Source organism: Hippoglossus hippoglossus, chromosome 15 (genome assembly GCF_009819705.1).
Source record: "Hippoglossus hippoglossus isolate fHipHip1 chromosome 15, fHipHip1.pri, whole genome shotgun sequence".
NCBI lineage: Eukaryota > Metazoa > Chordata > Actinopteri > Pleuronectiformes > Pleuronectidae > Hippoglossus > Hippoglossus hippoglossus.
In genome coordinates this window covers 18,262,660-18,286,652 of record NC_047165.1, presented here as the reverse complement: position 1 = coordinate 18,286,652, position 23,993 = coordinate 18,262,660, and the positions used below count along the sequence as shown (strand labels likewise).

General features: G+C 41.1%; 1 protein-coding gene across 1 annotated transcript; it reads right to left on the bottom strand.

Moving 5' to 3' along the window:
- Positions 1 to 833: 833 nt before the first annotated feature.
- lrrfip2 (leucine rich repeat (in FLII) interacting protein 2) lies at positions 834 to 21,285 on the bottom strand. Its single transcript, XM_034608442.1, is given in 26 exon segments — positions 834 to 1,090; positions 1,176 to 1,280; positions 1,377 to 1,456; positions 1,865 to 2,035; positions 2,262 to 2,394; positions 3,579 to 3,680; positions 5,434 to 5,526; positions 5,612 to 5,782; positions 6,639 to 6,710; positions 7,135 to 7,266; positions 7,629 to 7,670; positions 8,109 to 8,222; positions 8,503 to 8,574; positions 9,383 to 9,439; positions 9,589 to 9,642; positions 10,005 to 10,061; positions 10,831 to 10,947; positions 11,746 to 11,832; positions 11,835 to 11,960; positions 12,550 to 12,621; positions 12,822 to 12,860; positions 13,004 to 13,060; positions 14,346 to 14,405; positions 14,851 to 14,937; positions 19,637 to 19,797; positions 21,085 to 21,285. Coding segments are annotated over 25 exon segments (2,301 nt in total). The 5' UTR covers positions 19,727 to 19,797; positions 21,085 to 21,285; the 3' UTR covers positions 834 to 979.
- Positions 21,286 to 23,993: the final 2,708 nt, after the last annotated feature.

Here is a 23,993-nt window from a genome sequence, read left to right as displayed (position 1 = left end):
TCTTTGACAATTACCTGGGACAGACGGATGGACAACCAGAAAACATAGTGCCTCCCACCACTGGCTGTTGTCTATTCCATATTCAAATCTGGACCTTAAGTGAGATTAATAATAATAATAATCTGAAATATCACCAGGTATTTGAAATCTACACCCATATTTAAATATAGTGTATGTATACAGGAAAACTACCAAACCTTCAAATGAATAACATTCACACCTCATGTTTTGACAATACATATTTAGAAATATACACAGTTGTATACACAGTTCTGTAAATTACACATTTATTTTCAAGAAATCTTTTAAATATTTGAAAAAATTTCAATGAAACCGCAGCAGACAAAGTTGGTTCTATATATTTTCAGATGACGGCCGCACCTCTTCTTAAATACATCATTCTGTACCTGTTAAAACTATTATTGTTTCATGGAGCGGCGCAGACCCCCTGTCTCCTAGTGTGAGAAGGCACTTCACTGTGTGAGGGGAAGCAGAGAAGGTGCAGGGCTGGAGCAGCTGTGAGGGTTGAATAGTTTAAAAAGCATCATTATACTCATTCATGCAACTTATCAAAAAAAAAAAGAAAAAAAGAATAATAAACAAAACAATACAGCCAAGCACCCAGCCAGAGGGAAAGAAAATCTCCTGGATAACATGATGTAGTACAAAGGTCAGAAAAATTAAGTAGTGACAAGAGATCTTTCCTCGGTTGTATCTCCCAGCAACTTTAAAGTTTTATTTAGAGTCATTCCTCCCAAAACACTGGCAGCTCGCCAGCTCAAACCAACACTTCAGGGTTTTAAAAGAAAACAGACACAGTTCCGTTTTGTTTCTCTTCCTGTGCTACAAGTGTTTTTTTGGTTAGCTACAAATTTTAAAGTGTTACAGTTGAAAATGGAAATGTGCTCCAGATGCAAATATGGCAGTCAAGAGGTCTGAGGTGCGAGTTTAAGGGCTTCTGTGGTGACGCTGCCTTGCCTCACTGCTGCGACAGAAGGGCGTTCCTGTTGGCCTTCATCTTCTCAAGGCGCTTTACTAGGTGGTTGTTGGTCATCTCCATCTCCTCGTTCTTATCTAGAGCCGTGCGTAGCTGTGGGGGGGAACAGAGGAGAGTCATCACATTCAGCCTGCTGAGTTTTTCTCGCTGGGAAAAATAAGTTTTTCGGCGTCGTTACCTCTCTTTGAAGTTTCCGTTTTTCCGCTTTAAGTTCGTCTTCTACTTTCTCCGAGTTATCTGAAGCTGTCTTGTACCTGGACACTTGCCCTTCAAGTCTATTAATCTGAAAAACAGACACAAAAGGTTATAAAGCCTGTGAATCATGTTTCTTTAATTTAGTGCAAACTATCATGTGGTTTGTCGTTTCTTTCCCACTCACATTTTGCTCCATTGTGCCCATTTCCTGTTCTGCCTTAGAAAGCTTGAACTTGTATTCGCTCATCTGTCTGTTGGCGTCTCCTACAGAGAAAACAGAGACAAGCAGAGTTATTCACACATGAACTAGCTCTCAAATCTCGTTGTCTTTCCAAGTTGACATTTTCGTCTATGTCTTCTACACGAGTTTTTTTTTTTTTCAGTCTTGCGTCTGTTGCGTGTTAGAGCTGTCATTGTCAGCCGGAGAATCTCCTGCTGTATTCTAACATGGGCTCACAGACATTATCCAGAGGTTTTACAAGGGGGCTGGCAGGAGAATCTGCAAAGAGTGTCCGGCGCAACTGACTCAGACATTTGTGCTCTCACATACAGCCCCGCTGGATAATTTCAGGAGAATATCTGGAGTTCTGTGCATGTCTGATAGCAGCTCAGGTTTGAAAATAGAGAAAATGTTCATCAGTGTGTGGATTCATAATTATAAAACCAACTTACTCTGCATCTCAATAACGTGCAGGTCAGTACCGTTCTCCATCCTCTCCCCGTCCGTGAACGTACTGTCCACCTTCGAGTGTTTCTGTCTCTCTTCCTCCAGCTGATTCTTCAGCTTCCTGATCTGAGCCAACAGTTCATCCTTCTCCTCTGCCAACTTCCGTAGCCTGACATCTACACAACAGATGGAAACTATTTAGAACTGACGCAGTTTACTTTGAAAAGCAGAGTCAGTGTTTAACAATTGAATCCTGTTGCATATGCGTTGTTTGGACAAACAACAAATAGAATAACAAGATCACTCAAACGTACAAGGTTTTCTTCTCATTCCAAGCTTTGGTGAGTGTAAATACACGCCTCATCAGATCTGCATACTTATCAATCACATCCTCAGACTCACCCAGCGGTCCGTCTCCTGCAGACTCCAGCACCTGGGCGGCCTCCTGGGAGACCACAGTGATCCCCGAGGACACGGGCTCGTGGTTGACGTCTCCGTTCGGTGTGCCGTCTGGGATGATAACCAGCCCGTGTTTCTGTGGTGAGAAAAGGCCAATTACTGAGGAAACTCTGTTGCCACAACCTTTACAGTAATGAAGTTATAAACTGATGTCACTTCTTCCCATCATACCACCCCCACTAAGTGACCAAACAAACCAACAGCTGGCAGTCATGAACACATGGAGCTTTGATAATAAAAACAAAAGTTAAAATCTTGAACAGTAAAGGCCAGTGAGTGGTCTGTGGGTGATAACATGTATCATATATCCATATAACAAAAGTTTCAGCCCCTGACTTTGCCTCATTTAAACCTGAAGGCACAAAGTGAAGCAGGATGTGTCAGGATTCGTCCGCTCAAACTAACAAAGACAAAGACATTCTGTCTCTGTTCAGACATGTTTGCAAAAATACTTCCACTCTCATCACAACCATCTTTTCCAGTTAACTATGTGAATGTTGCTTCACATTGCTTCTTTAGACCTTCGGCAGTGTATAACTACATTCATTGTTTTTGAATGTTTGAATGTTGAATGTTGCACAACACCTCTGACATTTTCCTTTCTTTTACCATGTGTTTGCACAATAACAGATGCTGACTTGCGCATTTGTTAATACGGGAAGTTACTGTGGTGATGTCTATGAACAGTGACATTGAGAGCATATGTCTTTGAACAATAAATCCATTCATTTGTCATTTGATGTAGTGAACTGAAGTCATGGTCATCTACAGATCAATCTCGCAGCCCAGAGGCTAATTCTGATGACGAAGTATATTTAGGTGCAGATGACATTTTGGCTAATCTTTATTGACAGATATCTCCATATGAACGCAGATAAATCAAAAAGCAGGTAGTTGAAGCATTTCAGTCATTGTGTCCCACCTCTGCTGCTCGCAACACAGACTGTTTACCTGGAGGCAAACAAAGCCTCCTTAAATGCGATCAGTTAAATCTAGAAACAAAAACCAGAAGGCTTCCAGCCCTGAAATCTTGTCCCACAGATTCTGTATATTCACATGTTGAATCGGTTTACAGATGAACACTGCACCAAGAAAATATAGTGGGGAAATAAACAAAAAGGCAGAATTTAAAAGTACACAGTAACAGTTTTGATCAAATTCAATGGCTTCTACCCAAAATGAAAAAGTATAAAATGTGGTTGTTTGGCCGTAAACTCATTCCTCTAACCTTATGTCTTTTCTGGGACTTAGTGGACCTACCTCTCCTGCTTTGGCCTTCTCCTTGATGTCAGCGAGCTCATCTCTGAGCTCATCTCTCTCATTCCTAATGCAATCAAAGTACTCTTTCTGCCTCTCTAGGGCCTGGCCACACAGATGAGAGGAGACAAGAGAGAGAGAGAGAGAGAGAGAGAGAGAGGAGAAGAGGCAGAGGAGAAGTTGGATAGACTCAGACACAGACATGCAACACATGACACAGCAAAGACACGCTCCATGCACAAACATGCACTGTGCATCTCAAGCCACCGAAGAGGAGGAAGAAACAAACAGTACAAAACAGACGAGGTGACATGCTCATAGAAAATGATACTGGGAAAAGATATAGGACAGGTACAACACAGAGGCTGATAAGTTTACAAGGAGGGAGATTATGGATTTATTTCCTCTTAACTTTATTCAAGTGCGTGTTCTTTCAGTTTGAGAGCAAGATTTTGTAATACTTTCACTCAAAACCCTGTACTTGCACTCAAATAGCCCCTGCTTGTACTTCGATTTTCTCTGCTAATGCTCAAACTTGTGCTCAGATTGTTGCTTGGACAGATTTCCTTCGCTCCAGCTTCAGCTCTTCTCGTGCTCAAGCTGCTTCTGTGCATGCAGGAAACATATGATCTTAATTTTTTTAGCAACAGGTCAGTGAAAATTGCCCTCCATAGCCTTCTTATTACTTCTGCTTCCCGTTTTTGTGCTTGAATGGAAAACACCTTTATGGAACAGGAGTCCAGTAGATCGCTGGTCATTCTATTGGTTGGGGGATTTCAACAGAGCTAAAGCACAAGCAGGAACTATTTAAGTGAAATCAATAAGTCCTGCTCTTAAAATTAAAATCCATGGTCTTGAATAAAGATAGAAAAAAACAAAACATAGGAGATGATGTACCTCTGATTTTGCACTTTGTGAAAAGCTACATACTAATTATTATACTTCCATCATTAGGAGTCTGACTTCATGAACTAACAAATGAACTGATCCACACGTGGAACATGCATGTCATGCTTAAGAAGATATGTAATCCAAATACTTATGTTAACATAACAACCCTAAAGAAAAACATCTGTATTTTACAGGCTGTCCACTTGTAGATTTAACACAGGGCCAGTGCACTTGTTTTGTTAGCTGACACGGCAGAACCCAAACTGAAAACCCTGTTAATTTGACATGCAAAACTCCAAACTGTGAATATGGATGGGTCCAGGTATGTGCTAATGCCTAAGGATATCCATCATGCAGAGACAGCACGAGAGGTTAGAGAGCTGCACACGGTGTCTACAGGCTGAAAAAGTGCAATAATCTATGACTCTCGGTTTCTGTCGGAGCAGCCACATGGGGCCTCCTACCCCAATCTTTCTGTCCTTCCAGTTTATAGTTTCCTGCAGGTCAAACACCTCTCTGGTGAGGGCATCTAACTTAGTCTGCATTCGCTGGCTCTCCTGCAGCAGCGTTGAGCAGTAACGAGGTGACACAGCACAGGATAAAAGCAGAACAGGAATAAATTGAATGAAAGAAGACAAAAGAAGTGAAAATGCACATAAATACATAGAGATACAAAAATGAGAGATACAGACAGGAAGAGAAGAGAGTCATTTGAGGAGATAACACTGAGAGAGGAATGACGGATAGTGTTCAGAGTCACACAGGACAAGGAAACAGCTGAATGTCCCAGCAATAGACTGGGAGAGGACCTAGAGGCCGGCCAGTGCCAATCAACCCTTATCAAAGTTCCTGCAGAACAAAGTCTCCTCTACAATCTGCACCAACACCTTTCAGTTGATAAAATATCAAACTGATGTGTTCACACTGGCAGAAGCAGTTTGTTTTCCTAATGCATGGTCAGCCTTACCTCTATAAGCTCATCTCTCTGGCGAATTCCCTCCTTCAGTTCTTCTTGTTTATGCTGCAGGACTGTACATGTGTGCTTTTGCCTTTCTAATTCCTGAAACCACAGACAGAACTTTTCAGCCACAGCACGGCCACATATTTTGTAAAATGACTTTTCCTTGATTGATCAACAATGTCACCTTTGACTTTTCTTCCAGCTCTCTCCTCATCTCGGACGTTTGCTCCTCCATCTCTTCTATGACGTCCTTTAGCGTGTCGACTTGATAGATGAGGTTGGCTTTGTCGTTATCCATCTGGGCGTTCGATACCATGGCTTTCTTATACTTCTCCTCCACCTCTGCAAGTGACTCCTGATATGGGTGGAAGCCGGTTAATAAACAGAGTAAACACGTTTAAAGCACAGCTCACCTACATGCATCCAGTGGGCTTTCAGGTGCAACAAATTTAACACACCAAACATGCTACAAATATATTTTCTTATTTCTAAATGTCATTAGACATAATTCTGAACACCTTTTGTGGTATTTCACCATTTTAACCGCTCACTATGTGATGTCAAAGAGGTGACATTGAACAAACAAAAACAAGAATGCGTAGATTCACTTTGAGGAGTGAAACAAGGCAGAAGTGTGAAAAGGGGGATCTGACAGAGAGAGCTACAAGTGAACCAGAAACAAGATGGTGAAAAGTAATCTAGCTAAAGTGCTTCAGATGTATTCAATTCTACCAAGAACAAGCCAGGAGTCAGGTTTGTTAGTAAACTACTCATATACATGAGATAAAGGGTATATTGTCCTTTCTAAGAGAGCAGGCAGCTGTTGAAGGTTAATTGAGACGTCAAACTAAAGGGCCGACACTGAGGCTGGTTGGAAGAGGAGTGTTGAAATTGAGAGAACTGCTGTTATCTGTCAGCAGGTGGAGCATGTTGCTCTTCTTCTTCTTACACCTCTGAACTGTGGGAGTGCCTTCACTTCAGGCCACAACCAGTGAGTTGGATCAAAACAGGAAGTGAGGGAAGATCATGCAACAGAAAGGGTCATTACGCAATTCACACTGGGAGCACGCAGAGACACAGTTGTGGTGTTAGAGAGCTACAGGAGAGAGGGGGGCACAGAAGGGGTATGAGTAGGGTTGGGGGGGGGTTAGTGAGGCCATACTGCTCCCAGCGGACAAGAGAAGGCATGCTGCGAGCTCAAGCCCCTCTACCTTCAGCTCTTTAAGCCCTTGCATGTAACGCCCCTCTACATCCTGAATCTGGTCCTTTAGTTCATAGATATCCTGTAGGGCAGATGGAAGGAATGGATCGGGTGAGCTGGGGCGTCAGAGAGGGTAGGGGAGTATCAAGGAGAGATAACAGAGCACCCGTGCTTTCGTCTCAAAGACAGTCTAGCTGGCATACACATGACCACCCAGCTACGCAGGACACATGACACATCCAGACCTCCCGTGCATACTTGAAGAAAAACGGTTAAAGCAGACACTTAAAACAGCAGGGAGGAAGGCAATGCTGTGGAAGGTTCATTCATACACAGAAAAAGGAGTTTATATAACTGACTCAAACATAGAACATATGGGTTTTAAACATTTTGAGAATGTAATGATGACTAACAGAGAAAACACAGATTTACTTCATATAAATCACATTTCTATTTAAACAGACACATGTAGAAAGAGTCAACACTGTGCGTGTAGTTCCCCTTACCCTAAGCTCACTCAGACTGGTGTCAGCATCATAGACGCTGCCGGTGTCTGTGCTGCCGCGCCGTGACGAGGTGCCACCCAGTGATGCCAACGTGGCTGCTGAGAGGCCTGGGGTGGCACAGCGTGAAGACGGCTGCGGACGCAAAACGCCAGTCAGAAAAACAAAAACGCAAAAGTGCAACACAACTCCCAACATGTTATTCAACACCAACATCCGATCCTGCAGGGCTCTTAGTGATCCTATTCACATCCTCCTGAGGGAGGCATTGTCACAAACATGTGCTGAAGTGTGTTTTATGAACTTGACAAACGATTGCGTTGCCATAGTAACACTGTAATTCAGTAGTCAGTGTAAGATTTTACCTGTTGCTTTCGAGAGTTACATTCTTGATGAATTCTCAAACAGTGGTTTCTATATGTATATATAAACCTACTCTGGTGCTTTGTGAAGATACTGAATGAATTAAGTAAAATACATAATAATAATAAACTCACCCGACTGTAATCTGTATACTGCTTGTCGCATTTGTCATCCAGCTGCAACAGAAAAAAAATGTATTACTATAGAATAAGTTGCACAGTTTTGAGAACCATGCGTCCTGTGTGGTTATGCTTTGAGCTGAGTTCTTCACCTGTAAATCAGGGAGTTAGTCCTGGAGACGGGTTAATACGAGTCAGGGAGAAGTGCTGCATGTTCACAGATCATACACAGTTGTCAACCAGAGTGCAATGCTCAGGGAATCACACCAGTGTTAAAAATCACACATGACAAGTCCATGCTGTTACATCGACTAGCCTTATATCAGTCTACTCTTTTATAAGGTTATCAATAAAACATGACAGCAGGATGTAGGATGAGTTTTGAAAACCAAAAAGATATTTTTCAAATCATGCATCAATTATAAAAAATATTCAAACATTGTTGTTGCACTGCATTTGCCAATCCACTGTTGCGAGCTTGGTTTAACCACTTACAGCGTCCAGATCTGGAATGCTCAAATCATCGAGGTCAGACACAATACTGCCCCTTCGGTTGGAGCGGCTGAAATAATCAGCAGCTGACTCACTAATGTCTGAGAAGTCGGACGACTGCTTACAGGACACACAGGAGGAAGATGGTAGAGACATAGATGATAGGCAGAGAAATAAATGATAACAGGGACCAAAGTGTAAAAGTCAGTTAGGAAAAAAGGACAGAGGAAAAACATGACATACACAATGCAGCCAGAGGAGTTCATGGTCAATGCATTAAAAATGTATAATAATAGGTATGAAGGTGATGCAGTGACAGAATCGTTGAAAAATCTTTGATTATATCAACTACAATAACAAAACAGCTTGGGTCTAGATTATGTTCCCTACAGCTCACCACACTGTCCCTGCGGCCTCTGTTGAAGCGTTCCTGGGACACGCTGCTGACAGTGTCATCATCTGAGGAAGACTGAGAGGAATACGCACACATACAAGCACACAATGAGGCGCCAAAGTAAAGAAGAAGATGGCTGCATGCCCGAGGCTCTTTCTGACACACACGTCTTGTTCAAACAGCAATTCCTAGATGTTCAGTAGCACTGTCTGTTTAAAACAGGTTATTGGATTACTCCAAAGACTATAAACCTAGAAAGTAATGCCAATTCATGCAATTTGGATAATTTAGTCAACTGGACCAACTGGAAGCAAGTCAGACAACCCTGATTCAACACCTTAGCCTGCACAGCACTGCAGAAGAAATTCTCAGTTCACACGCTTCAAGGATGCTGCTCTCTTAATCAAGCTATAGCCAGTTTGGTATGAGAGGTCACAGAGGAAATGTTTATACAGACAACAATATTCTGATATTAACCTGATTAAAACAATAGTCTGAATAAGACACTGTCATGTAAAAAGTATTTTCTAATTACCTTAACACAAATAAGGTCATACTCCAAAAATTTTAAGAAGTTGTATTTTTTTGCTAAATTAGAAAGAAAACCTCCCAAATGGTAAAAACTGCAGCATTGTACACTAAACTATTTCAGCTCAGTTTAACATGTTCACCGGAAAAAGAATGGAACATCATAATCTAAATAGTATCTTGTTGAGAATAAGCTTAATACTCTGAATATTGGTGTCCATGTAAACATAGTCACCGTCAATATGAGGAAGGATGTGTGATGCAGAGAGGGGGGGGGGCAAAGGGGAGTCTGTCAGTGTCTGTGTGTGGTGTTAGCTGATATCATGCAGGATGGTGGTGGTTATAGGGTGCTCACCGCAGGGCTGCTGCGGGTGGAGCTGGCACCAGAGGAGTACCAGCTGTATTCAGAGGGCTGTGGATGGGAGGATGGGAGGAGGAGGAGGAGGAGGAGGAGAGGGAGGAGAGGATCGGTCAGGGGATCCACATCAAGTCAGATGTTAGGCCAAAGGCAAAACAGTATGCAGCTGAAACGCTGGTTCGACAAACATTCAGAAGACTCACAGCTCTTGAACTGTAGCCCGAGCCGTAAAGACCCGTGTTGTCACAAATAGAGGCCTGGAGGAACACGTGGGAGACAATGCAGGACTCAGCAAAACACGAGAAGGAGCATAAATCTTTGAGGCATTGGCTGAATAGGTTTCGTAGGAGGGCTTTCTTTGCAGCATGCAATAATATGAAACACCATTTCCAACATCAGTTTGTTTCAGTGGCCCTAGCTTCACACAAGCTCCTGTTTTAACTAACTAAACTACAAATTTCTGGCCACGCCACATGCTCAGACTGTACAGGAGCTAAATATAAGTGACTGGGGTATCCTATCACATGTATTTGGCCTCAGGAGAGGGGAAAGGTCTGCTTCTTAAGATAACTAGAGGCATGCAGAGAGATGCTGCCCACTCCAGTGAACAGAAACTGACCATACTGTGGCTGCGAGACAGCCCTGTACCCGTGGTGGAGGACGAGGAAGTGGTGGCCTGTGGAAGAGGAGGGGAGCGGGGAGAGGTCAGTTTAGAGGACAGAGGAGTGCTGTGGCGGGAATGTGAGGTGGAGAGAGATTTAAGAGCTGCAGCGGGTGGAAACAGGATGAATGTTTTGCTGACCCTGTAGCATTCAGAGTGTGGAAGTCAGGTGAGGTGACACTGTCCTTGTCCGCTGTGCTTTTTCCGACTATACCTTGAATAACATTTTTAAACTAACAATTTAGTAGCACTTAAATGGCAATTACTTATAGCACTTTGTAGTTTTGCTTTTTTGAAGAAATTGTACTTTCTCGATTCTTGTTGTTCTGGGTTTGTACCCTCATGGTTGAATGCACTTATTGTAAGTTGCTTTGGATAAAAGCGTCAGCTAAATGAAATGTAATGTAATGTAACACTGGTAGAACACCACTTTTGTCAGCCAGCTATAATTAACATGAATTCAAATAAACACAATAACTGTTTTAGAGTGGATAGATACAGTATCTCCTCAAAGGGCAGTTTTGTCTTTCTGCAACATAACTAGGCAACTCATTATATACAATCAGCATGTTTCTCCCTTAATCTTTGATACTTTTATCTCAAACAAACAATAGCCCATATTGCAGCCATATAACAACTATGTTAGCAATATAAATGTCCAATAAACTGAATCATGCAGATAGGAGTATGCTGTTCAAACTGGAGTCCAGTTTCATTGGGTGTCCTTTGACTACCAAATAAAAAGGCTGAAAGTTGGACAGGCAGCACTCAGAGGAAGACTGACCCGAGGCTGATAGGTGGAGGTGGAGGTGGAGGGCGGAGGCTGATAGGAGGAGGCAGAGGACAGAGGTTTGTTCTTGGTGAGGCTGGTGTAGTTCCTTTGATCATGGTACAGACCAGTCTGGAAGAGTAGTAACATTTGACCTCAAATAATGACCAACATAATGAATTTTAGTGTCAGACTAATATTTCTGATACATTTAACACAACTTGATAAACGATAATTATAGCTGTTTTCAGACATGAACTCTGGACAATGTCTGCACAATGGGTCAATTTGCCTTTCACATATGAAGAACACAGCATGAGGTTCTCCAGTTAGACGCGTAGGCGACAGAAAAATCTCTTTCAGGTGGAGGGAGGAAATATGCATAAAATGTCCACTACGCAAATCACGCGTTTTTGTTTACAGCATATCAACACAGACATCGGTTCTTATCCCCAAAAACTCTGGAGTCTCAATGTCTTTCCAAGTTTACATCTTGTCTTCTAGCGCTTGACACCTCTTTTTCATCCTGAGATGAATTGTATTCCTTTTTATTTTGTGCCCATCACATGTTTTAGATGTGATCAACACACCCCCTCGCGTATGGTGAATCCTCTGGCTAATCTCTTGCTGTGTTCTCACATGGGCTCACTCCCCCAGTATCTGGAGGCTGGCCGGAGAAACTACAGAGAATGTCCGGAAAAAACTGACTTGGATATTTGTGTTCTCACATACAGGCCCTCAGGAAAATTTCAGGAGATTGTCAGGATTTTTGTGGATGTCTGAAAGCAGCTTTAGTGTCTTTTTTTTTTTTTTTTTTTAATCAGGGGTTAAGTTGTTCACCAGTAGATCATCACCACCACTATCGTTAGTCTTCACTGCCTCCATGCTTGAGACTGCAGAGACACTAACACTGAGAAAAAAAACACTGACCAGCAGGTCCTTCCTCGAGGAGCTGGATGAAGCCTTTTTATGGCCATGAAGGTCATTGTACACAGAACTCTGTTCAGCCCAGAAAAAAGGAACCTTGAGTAAGTCAAATGACTGGAAGGAAAGCGTAGAAGCAGCAGTAATGAATTGATCGATATACGTGTGCATACAGTGGAGCGGGAACTCCTGAGGGCAGAGCTAGTGGAGAGGCTGTCAGACTGAAGAGAGAACAGGAGTCACAGGAGTTATGATCAAGTATCTGAGACATGCAGCTGGTTCTGCCCAGTCAACAAACGTTTCCTGTGTCTCACTAACACCAGGTTAGTTGTTCAGGTTAAGTAACATAACACAGCAATTGACAAAGCAAACCATTTATTTCTACACATCCTATCAAGGCCACACAGAGGGAACAAAAAAATTAGTCACAGACAGGACCTGCCATTACAATGACTGTGTGATGGAAGTTAAGTAAAGAGATATGATGTCGAAAATGCAAAGACAACCCAAAGATAAGCGTTTTGTAACAGCGGGTGCAAATGCAATATCAGCCCTTCTATGCTCTACTACTGGCAATGTGTTCAAGAGCATCTATACTGTTGCACATAACTCAGCACAGGTTGAGGGGAGAAAATCTGTAAGCTTTGACTGCTGCTGAGCAAACACTTTGGAATACAAGTTAGTTCTGCTTAGCACAATAAAGTTATCCAGAACTCTGGTTACATGCTGAGAATCAATCAATATTAACCTGTTGCCAGACTCCACACATGGTACATTATGGTCTCACACACATGCACACACACAACGCACCAGGGCATCTTTTCTACGGGAACTGGATCGAGTTGTACTAGAACCAAGGTCGCGTACTGCTGATGAAGTTGACTTCAAAGTAAAGAAACAGACAAACATTAACATAAATCTTCTCCAGGACAACTAAAGTATGGACTAAGCTCAAAAGAACATAAATGTAATACTGCTAAGTAGTGCTTACTGAACAAAAACTATTGCTTTCACACGTCATCAGTGTGCCCTTATGAAAGCCAAGTCTTAATAAAACAGGCAGGGGTGTATTATGTACGCACCCTGTAGCTGCGGACTGACATGACATCATCATCCAGCCCCTGTTAATGTGGAAACATGGAGTCACAGCAGAGAAGTAGACAGAGGGGTATGGGTGATGAGAGATTAACTGCAGGATTAAAGAAGAAAAAAAGGAGAGGAAATGCAGGAAGACAAAGAGGAAGTGTGTGAGGGAGATACAGACCCGGTGACGACTGCTGGACCTACTACTACTAGAGGTTCTGGCTTTTTCAGAGTCAGCCTGGAGTCAGGGAGGAAAGTTGATAAGAGTTACAGAGTGAAAGTAGAAAGGCTTCACAAGGGTGAATAATGTCACTGCAAAACAGTTGCTACGTAAACCCCAAACCATGCTGTACAACTTCTGTCCTCATGTTTATAACCAAATGGATAAACATCCACCACGGTTACTCACTTCAATCATAGCAGCAAGATTAATGAAAAACATGAATATGTTATTCTTCCGTATCTTAAATCAAGAGTGTGGCCTTTCAGTTTGAGAGCGAGACTTATAAATTTTACGTTCTGACTGGTTAATGTTTTCACTCAAAACCCTGCCCTTGCACTCAAATAGCCCCTGCTTGTGCTTAGATTTGCTCTGCTTGTGCTCAAACTGTGAGCTTGCATTCAATGTATTTTGCTGCTTGGATGGATATCCTGCTCTTGTCCTTGTTCTCAAATTACTACTGTGTGAGCATGAAACATCTGCTTTTGAATTTCTCCTACGAGCTTGGATTCTTTCTATAACAAGTCTGTCAAAATTCCCTAACCGATAGAATTTCAGTTTACCAGTGTTGACAAATAAAAAAGCGCCGGGAAGCCAGTGTATTAATAAAGCCGTAGAGGGTGGCACTGCATGAACCTGGTTAAAGTAACCGCCCATGCAAGTGCAGAACAAAAAAATCCAAGAGCAGAAGCTGGAGCACAGGAAATCAGCCCAAGCAAGAAATCATCTGAGTGCAAGTGCACAGTTTGAGCAGCAGCTATTTGAGTACGAACGCAGGGTTTTGAGTGAAAGCGTTACAAAAATCAGAACGGGAAATCCTGCTTTTCAAATGAAAGACCACACTGTTGGATGAAGATACAAGAACAGGTAATATGCAGCAAATTTTTGTCTCATATATTCTCATAAAAAGGCAACAAAACAGAGCACAATCTAGTCAATACAACGATGCACACCCAGATTAAATCCATGCAAAACCAGCTCATTAACCTTCAAAACCATCCACTATATATAAAGTAGCTGGAGGTTTGAGGATTGCAGCTAAACGTCCAAACTGCCCTGTTTCATGCAAATTCAGCTTCTCTAAATAAAGTCAAAGGCCATAGCCTGGTCTACAGATACACAGATTAGGGTGTCTCCAAAGCAAATACACTGCTGAGGCATATTTCCATAGTGAGGTACAGTGTAGTCTGTGAGTCAAGTGTAAACTGTCAGGGTTGACCGGGGCTCAGACACACACACACACACACACACACAACAGGCTGTTAGTGGACTGCGAGGCTGCAGCACGCGCTCGCTCGCCTACCATCCACTGGTGGATCTGACCCCACTTTCTGTTGCTACTGCCAGATGAGTGGTAAGAATGCTGGACAGAGGGAGGAAGTGCAAGGAAAACATACAATCATATTTCACTCTAAAATATGAAAATATAAAAAACAACATTGGGTGACATTTGCGACAGGAATAGACATGTTGGTCTGTGGATATCTGTGGACATGCAGCACTTATTTTTCTTTCTGTGGTTATGGTTTTGTATATGAACTCTCAGATTAATCTGAAAGTTTCTTTCAAGATGTAGAGTCAAACGCAGTCTCCTCCAAACCAGTGACAATGGAGGCAGATTGCAAAAACTGTAAATTATTGTAGCAACTGTCAGGAATTGAAGTAAAAACAGTAAAAAAAAATGGGAGAAAACAATTTTTAACGTTCATTCTACAGTTGATTTGCAGTTACAGGACATTTACAACTCGTTGGGTTGAATAATCATCACAGTGCTTCTTTGCCAGTTAAGTTCAGTTTGTTTTGTATACCTCTTTATGCTGCCGTTCAAGTTCCCTCATTCGAATATCCCTGGCCTCCGCCCTAGCCGCCCTCTTCGCTGCCAGCCTTGCCTCCGCCTGTGAGACACAACATGAATACACTTGTCAGCCATTAAAAGGAAACAGTTAAAAGATGGTAAAGAAAAACAAAGGCAATGAGTTCAACAAATCACACAGTAGAACATGAGTATATTTGGGCACTCAAGCCTTCCACTTCCTAAAAGATTGATTTAATTAAATTTGATTGACTGATTTAATTTCTTTGAAGTGACAGTATCATTATGAGAGCTCAGCTTCTTCCTGGAGCTAGAACCAAATTAGCCAACTTTTAGATGATGGCATTGACTTTGCAGTGTTGCTGCAAGGTGTGGTGTATTAAAACTTTTTAACAAATCCTAGAAAATTTAATTTATTTTCTCAGCTATGCACAGCATTAGAATAATATGTAACAATATAATATGTATTATTTAATACATTTCCTAGCACCAATAGCATACAGATTATACTTCTATAAATAACAAGAAATTGCATTGTGTTAATTAAGATACACTCATTTGGCAGTTTATTAGTGTGTATACTTCAGTACACTTTCAAAAAAATGATAACCTTGATGACGGTAGGATTTATTGTTGAGCTGTTTTTTTTAAACTATTTTAGGGAGGTTCTAATATCAACTTTATACTCATTTTGGAGGATGTACTTCGTAGTGCTAACAAGTGTATTGTGTTATACAAAGAGCTGTAAAGTCATTTAGCCTATACTCATTGAAAAACATTACTACCTATACAATAAGTTCTGTAAAATAAAACTCTCCTATGGGTGAAAAGTGAGAGGAGTCATGAAATAATTTGCCAGAATATGGACAGCAGCTCATTTTACAGAGTAGCTCAGCACAGGGAGCTAATTTAGGCGAGCCCCTACCCAGCCCTGAGGAGTCACACAGGTGGCTATGAGGCCAATCCTTCTATTGCACCCATATTACTAATTCCATACTATACATGCCTACAATTTGAACACACCAAAGAATGGCACACTTGCTCATGTAGCCCAGCCCTTTATCTGTGACTAAAAGACAGTCCATAAATACTGTGCATGCTGCTGTGTACTGTATCTCACTGCAGACAAACACTGTCAGCATTCCAGCAATTTCTTATCTGCGCTGCCAGAATAGACGGTGTCTCTCGCTTGAGCTGTTTTGCTAATAGCCTGGAGTGAACAAACATTGTTTTATATTGATGCTGAACGACCACCCCAAACTCAATGTTGTTTTTATCGGTACATCTAGTGTGTGACAGGGAAATCAATATCAAAACCTATAGTATGAAAACAGAAAAACACCCTTGTGGTGGAGGTAGACTTTAACTGTAGGAGGAAGTAACTTGTATTCACCTGAACGGACTACAGTTTTATTTAACAGGAGAATGATCTTGACATCCCAATAAGTGAAAACCATGACCCCGGATTGTACATACACGGGAAAGTTGAGATGATGAGTAAGATAGAATAATGACCCTCATATAAAGAGGCATTTCTGAACAGCTGATAACATATCATTTCATCATTGCTGAAGGTTATGGTCACGGTGGGGTGTTAAAACAGTATCAATAATTATCACAATATAATTTTCACTTAAAGTTTCTAAAAGTACAATATATTATATAGTATTTATGCATAATGTAAACACAGTACACAGGTCACCATTTACTTCAATTGTATTGGATTTGGCTGCAATGCTGTTTACCCCTGAAACTCAAAAAGTGTTTTGTGAACACTTCACCCACCCCTCTATCGTCATAGTGGTGAGTAGCTGCATGCATATCAATTTTGGGGTGAACTATCCCTTTAAAACCACAACATTCACTCAGAAGCAAAAAAAAAAAGACTTTGAACTTAAAATAATTAACAATGTGACATTTAATCGTAGTAATTATCAATATCGACTGATATAAAAAAATTGTATCTGATATAATTATTGGCCATATCTTCCAGCCCTGGTGGGACACTTTGTTATCGTTTCCTAGTGCTACTCTGAGTGATTTTGGAGTCTAACCGATGGTCAAAGAATGAAACGCGCTTTTCACAAGGTGAAAAAGGATGTGAAGTTGTGAATGTACAAGGGGAGCACGCAAATGAGAAAGACGGAGAGACGGCCGACCCTGTGCTGTGCTGCACCTGTTGAGCTGTCTGACAGTGTGACCTGCTCTGCACAGCAGCACAGCTGAGCTCTGTCTCTGTCCTATCTATAGCCTGGCCCATCTGGCCCCAGCTCTCGGACAGCCTCATCGTGTGGGGCTGGCAGAGTAACCTGAGCGGCTCGCCATCAAACGCACCTCCAGCACTATGGACAAATAGTAGTCCACCAATCGATCATGAGATCACCTGCAGCTTTCAGAGTCACTGAGACTGTGATAAAACTCAACTTATAACTGTAGATTATTTGAACATTGATATTATGGGTTTTGGACTGTTCTTTGGACAAAATAAGCAACTTGATCACATCTAGAAAACACTCTAGGAAATACTAACAAACTAAACAAGAGTACAAACTTATAATTAGAAAGCACAATAAGGCATCTCCAGCTTCATTTGTAAGATGTAAGTTGACAATTAGTACATTAAATGGAGGGTGCAGATAATTATATAAATGCCATTGAGTGGAATACTTTGTAAATGTAGATTTCTTTTATAATAACCTCTGTCAACTAACGATATCTAGCTCCTCAATATCAATAGATTTAATGGGATAGAAAGACTTACAAATAAGCCAGTACACTCATACTAAATGCACTTAAATTAACTATGTAATTTAAAGGACAAACCTTGAAAAAATATTAAAATTACATCTGACTAGTCCCTGGATATGTTGATTTCCTTGTGTTTAATGTGGTACTTTGAACAAGAAATACCTTTTTTTTATGTCAAATAAAATACAGGCTTGCATTATTGGGGTATTAAATTAGATCACACAGACAGTGGAGAATGTTCTCTGCAACATAAACTACTGTGGCATTTCTCATTGTACAAGTGACTTACAAATAAAATTATATGGACTATGAACTACAGTTTCCACAAAAACACACCCCCTCTGTACACTGAGGAAAGTCAATGATTGCCTTGTTCAAGCACCATTAGCTCCCTTAGATCCTAATCTGAGGCACATCGGGTATGAGATGATCATCTGATTCAAACACTGTCAGATTTGTAAGCAAGCTTCTGGTATCCTGGAGGACTGACTGCCCAGTAACGTAAGAGGCCGGTGACGGTTCAGGCTCAAATTCACAGTCATTCGCAGCAGTGATCCGTGCCAAGCACAGGCAGACAGGCTTCAACTTTTCTACACCAGGAACAGACAACGTGAAGCAGAAGCTGCACTGATTTGAAGGGTTGTCCGGGAGGGTGGTGATATGCAACAAGTTACACACCAAACTCCCTGCACAGTCGATCTAATCTCTAGTTTGCTCCATAAAGAGATTCAGATGTAGGACCTTACTGGGAGGGTCAGATGACTCATGTTTCTATGATCAGCCAGCATGACTATAAAGAGAGCAAATGGAGCCTTGTGCTTAGTGCCCGAGAATGAGGCACTGCACAGCTTTGAAACAGCACAGATAAAGTGAAGTGGGCCAAGACAAATATGAATGAAAAGCTGAAAGATCCAGAATTACATTTCCACATGTGAATGCAAGAAATCAGTTGACTTGATCAGAAACAATCTAAAAAAATCTGCAGAAAATGTGGCTATATTGCCTGTGCCCACCAAACTTGAAAAAACCCTGAAACTCTGAAAAATTATCTTTGCAAGCTGTGTTCTTAGCCACCACATTCTGAAAAAAGGCAAAGGAATGGCAGCTCTGCTGTGGAACAAAATGGAATAATCCCATGGCAAGTTGTTACAGGCCAGGCAGCTTCTCTGCTCTGCCTGTGTTTTCCCCCCCAAACAAAAACACTCTAGTCAATCTCTCTGTGGTCCAAACCAGCTGTCTCTCTCGCTCGGGCTGAAACACTAACAAGTAAAACCTGAATATCCACATAGAAGTGTATGTTTCCGAGGCCGATTTGCTGACACAACTTTGACCATAGCACTTCAAATCTAAATAATTGGTTGCGCAACAGGTTCAGTACACCTTTCTGCCAGTGGTTGACTAAACAGTTAGTTGTTTCAAAAGCAAACCTAAAGTCTGACACACGACACAACATCAGATCTATCAGAATGTGCACATGGTGATTATTAACATTCTAGCAATATTTTAAATTTAAAAATGTAAAAATAATATTACAGCTGATTATTGTTTCGGCAGGCTACTCTTGTCCTTTTTGTTTTTCATTGTCATTTCTTTGTTTGTCAGCAATTTTCGTTAAAAACTACTAAACTGATTTACATGACATTTTGCAGAGGGGTGGGCTGGGCATGACTCCAGAAAAAAAACACATTTTGAAGCAGATTGGGATAAACGGGAAGATCCGTGAATTTTTTAAACTTACTTTAACAAGGTGAAACAGGGCGTTAGCCTTGATGGAGATATGCACCCTACTCGACCTTTTAAAATCTGATGCTGCTTCCCACATCAACATCATAGATTTATAAATTCACCCTCAACCTATGCTTGAAGAGCCCATTATCTGGAGGATAAGTAAGAAAATCAGAGCTGGAGAAAATCTTATTAGCAATGATTCAGCGACACATGAATGGATCAATACAAAGAGAATATAGCCCAGGTTTATCCCAGTATTCTCCAAAACAGAGAAACAAGTTGTATGTGATTGGGTATGAACTTACCTCTCGGGCAATGCTACTCAAGGTCTCATCCTCCGCTGAGAACCGGTCTTTCAAAGGGGCACGCTTTCTACCAGAGCCTTGTGTCCCCATGTTGCCTCTGCAACTGTAGCTCTACCGATGATGTACGAGTCCAGAAAACACACAAGACAGTGCGTAAACACCTAGTGGGAAAAAAACAGAGGCAGAAGAAACTTCAACGTGGCCGTACACAAAGTCAAGTGTTGAGAATATTCAAACATAAGCAATAGGGCAGTGTCCAGTTTCAACTACATTTCACTGCTTTCATATACTCTAATCTCCCTAACAACTCATACACTCCCTATCTCTTACTTCCATTCCTGCAAAAACAGACAGTCACTCATGTATGGCACCTACAAGGGCTTTGGATAAACACTTGTGGCTGACATGAACCAGATTTAAACGTGACATGCAGGACCACTGCAGGCTTGTAAATCAGGATTTTGAAATAACATTCCAATGCAGGACAGCCAATGGGCTCCAGAGGAGGATGACAACAATAACCCCAACATCTGAAAAAGATCAGAACCGATGACTGCACTGATATGTCTGGTATTAACAGCTGGTATAATGGTGTTACTCATCACCAACATGATGGTGGCTGATGAACATTCAGGCATCGTAAGGTAACAGATCACAGACGGATCCTCAGTGTGACTGAGTGGCACAGACAGGGGGAACACGCCTAGTTTAGGACCCAGCTGAGTCAGAGGACCGAGCGAAGAATGAGCTCTGCTTCGAAACGTCTGATGATCTAAACCCCGTGGATTCTAGATTCTAAATGAACAGTGTGACCACCACAGAAACACCGAGTGTAACATCTATTCATTCATGTAATTATTGATCAAATAACAGCAGGTTGGTGCGTTATTGTTAGTTGACGTGAATCGAACCAACTTCAGCTACCACCACATTACTGAAACATGAACTTTTCCACTCACCAGCGAAGCTAACATTACTCTACCTGCACTATGAATATTAAAGACATTGTATGAGGAGTATAAGCTATGTTAAAGCTAAAGTTACGCCGGTGAACCGTGTGGTTAGCGTTAGCTTGCTAACCACACTAGCGTTGAAGTTAACTGAGGTTAGCCTGGTCCTGGTACGCTAACTACAAATGCTAACTAGAAATGCTAACTAGCACGTCGTCCTCCCGAAATTCCCATTTGAAAGAGTCCCCTTTAAATGTTATTCTTACAACAGTTCCAGTGAAGCTACCGCTGAACAGCAACGACAACAACCACCCACACGCGTCCTTCCCTCGGCGATGACCCTCAGCACCGAGCACAATCACCGGGAGCCGGGGCTAGCTCAACTGTTTAGCTGGCTGGTTAGCTTGGATAGCCATCAGTGCTAATCTCGACTCTCCGGAGAGACAGACGGGGCAAACTGGCACCGATCCTCCCCATCCCCAAAAAATATGACCTCACCTCCGCGACACCTTCTAGTAGTCCCCGATACAACCGAGGCGTCGTCCCGTCCGCGCTGGAGGTTCAGGGCAGATCCATCCGGCTCCTCTTCAGAGATCCGTGGTGTTTTTGTCCGCACTGACAGCTGTCATCAACCCGCCTGTCCGCCCTCCGCTGCCCTGCTTACCCACTTTCCACACGCCGCTCCGCTCCCAATGTCCCGGATGTTGGGAGAAATCTGGGCGTGATGGTGCCTTCAGGGACCGCCGGACAAATCCACATGTCAGGAGCTGTGGCCTGCAGGGGGCGGGAGAGAGGGCTCCTCCAAACACAGACATTTAATAGTTCTTCATAACCACACACACTTTCCAAGCTTTTAGAGGCTGACAGCATGGAAACTGTGCGCGAGTACTGACGCACACTGCTGCTATTACTGCTTCTATATTTAAACACACTACTGTAATACACAATGTGTGTGCTCCTGTTCAACTGCAGTCTGATCCCATTCAAACATTCATGAACCTCTCTCCTTCATGTATGTTGAGATAAACGTGTAAAAGTGTTTAACTTTAAATGTGTTCATAACAATACATGTTTAAAAGTGTTTAACTTTAAATGTGTTCATAACAATACATGTTTAAAAGTGTTTAACTTTAAATGTGTTCATAGCAATAAATGTTTAAAAGTGTGTAACTATAAAATCCATTAAAAAATGAATCTGTATGAACAGTGTCTCGAAACAGAAGTTTATAAAATTTATTTTTAAGCTTTAAGAACAGATTTTATTGTTCTTTTTCTTTCCCCACATTGTACGATTTTCAAATGTACAAACAATATGGCCCTTAGATCAATTGACTGTATGAAAAACAAAAAACAGAAATGAAACTTTAATATTGAAAGGTATAAGAAAGAAAGAAACTAATTAGAAATGAAATAAAATGAATGAATAAGTTAAAATTATAAGGGCTGGGGCTTGTCAAACAATATTCCTCAATAACGTAGAGAAAGTTCATTGCATTTTTCTTTTTCATATGTATAAGGAGTTTACGGGCTTGGATGTAAAATTTAAAAAAAATTAAATGCTTGGATTTGTGAACATTAATTTCTTTTGTTGTCTTTTGGCTTTGGATCCCCTCTTTCTTTCACTTCATGTCATGTCCTGAATTCATCTTAGTCTAAGATTTTTAGGCTTTCTACTTTTAGCTTTTCACATCAGAAAACTATCTATTTGAGATATTATATAGGAGTATATTTCTGACAAAATTACTGAGTAGGTTATTGGGAGAATATTTTCCCATCAATAAAGGGAACTTTATTTTTGCATATTTCAAGTTGAGGTAATTACAGCAGGCCTACAGCACCCAATTTTATTTATTAAAGCTGATATATTATTTTGTCACCTATATATGGAAGCCCATTTCCGCCACTGTGATGAAGAAAATAAAAATCTGTATCTCATAATTATGAGATACTAAGTCATAATTATGAGATAGTAAGTCATAATTATGAGATAGTAAGTCATAATTATGAGATACTTTCTCATAATAATGAGATACTAAGTCATAATAATGAGATACTAAGTCATAATTATGAGATGCTAAGTCATAATTATGAGATACAGATTTTTATTTTCTTCATCACAGTGGCGGAAATGGGCTTCCATACCTATAACATTGCATAAAATGTAAATAGTTTGTATGAGTAACTAACACAGATTCCTATTAGCCAGGTCACCAGTGGATGGACTGTGACTAACACACAGACACACACACACCAAGGACTGTAAATAACACACTCCACCCTCAGGGACTAAGGCACTATTTGTAAATGCATTTTTTGCACTTTTGTAAATATGGTTAATCTTCTGTATATAGTTATTTGCTGATGTTGCTTTCATCGTTGTTTTCACCCTATATTTTAATACAATTTTACACCCATATATAGATATATCTAGGAAAGTGAAGTCTCTTGCAACCTGAGTATGATAACAATAAAGATCTTGAATCTGTCAGTCTACTCCTGTATCGACTATATACATTTTGTCCACAAGAGGGCAGTACCGGATAACGAGTTCTTCTAGCTTGTTTTAAAATGGCACACTGTCACCACAGTAACTAAATAGGCCCAAAGAGAGAATTGAGTTTCAAAGAGTTTATCCTCATTCTAACATTTAAAGTTATGTTAAATAGTGTGACACATAAAGAAATTGCATACAGCTAAAGATAATACAAGTATTTAAGGATCAAAGACAGCTGGAATGTTTCTGTTTGTACTTTACTTGGTAAACATAAAAATAGAAGAAGAATGTCTGTTGCTAACAGTATGAACCCTTATTTATTTTTGTTTTTAGGTGGTGGAGCAACTATAAGAGGGATTTTCATTCAGAGGACCTACAGGACCTGCATGGGAATCCCCTGACTCACACCCATAACACAGGTTACATGGAAGCAAATACACACACACACACACACTCTGCTGCTGTTTTATTATTCTCCCTCATTACAGGAAGCTAATGACTGTTTTGACTCTGATCACCCCTCTGTTTGCAGCCATGCAGACAGGGTTTACTGGAGTCTTAACCCAAAGACACCCTCAGCCACACAGTCTCCATGCCACCACCCCATGTAAACTTTCCACATAGTCATCATTTTGAGCGCTAATTAACCATCTTTCACAGTCATGATGATAAAGGATCACATCTAAATAGACAAACATGTGCATAACATTGGACTCAGTCATGCGGCGGATGATCAAACTGCAATAGCAATAATTGCAAATCATTGCATTGCATTTGCCGTATTGACAGATGGGAAGGTTAAGATAAAAAAATGGAAAAGAAAATAATATTCAAAATGTTGTGAAATCTGCTGTTTGTCGCTGCTGGTTCTGTCTTGTTAATTTGTCTTGTTACAAAACGACCACGTGATTTG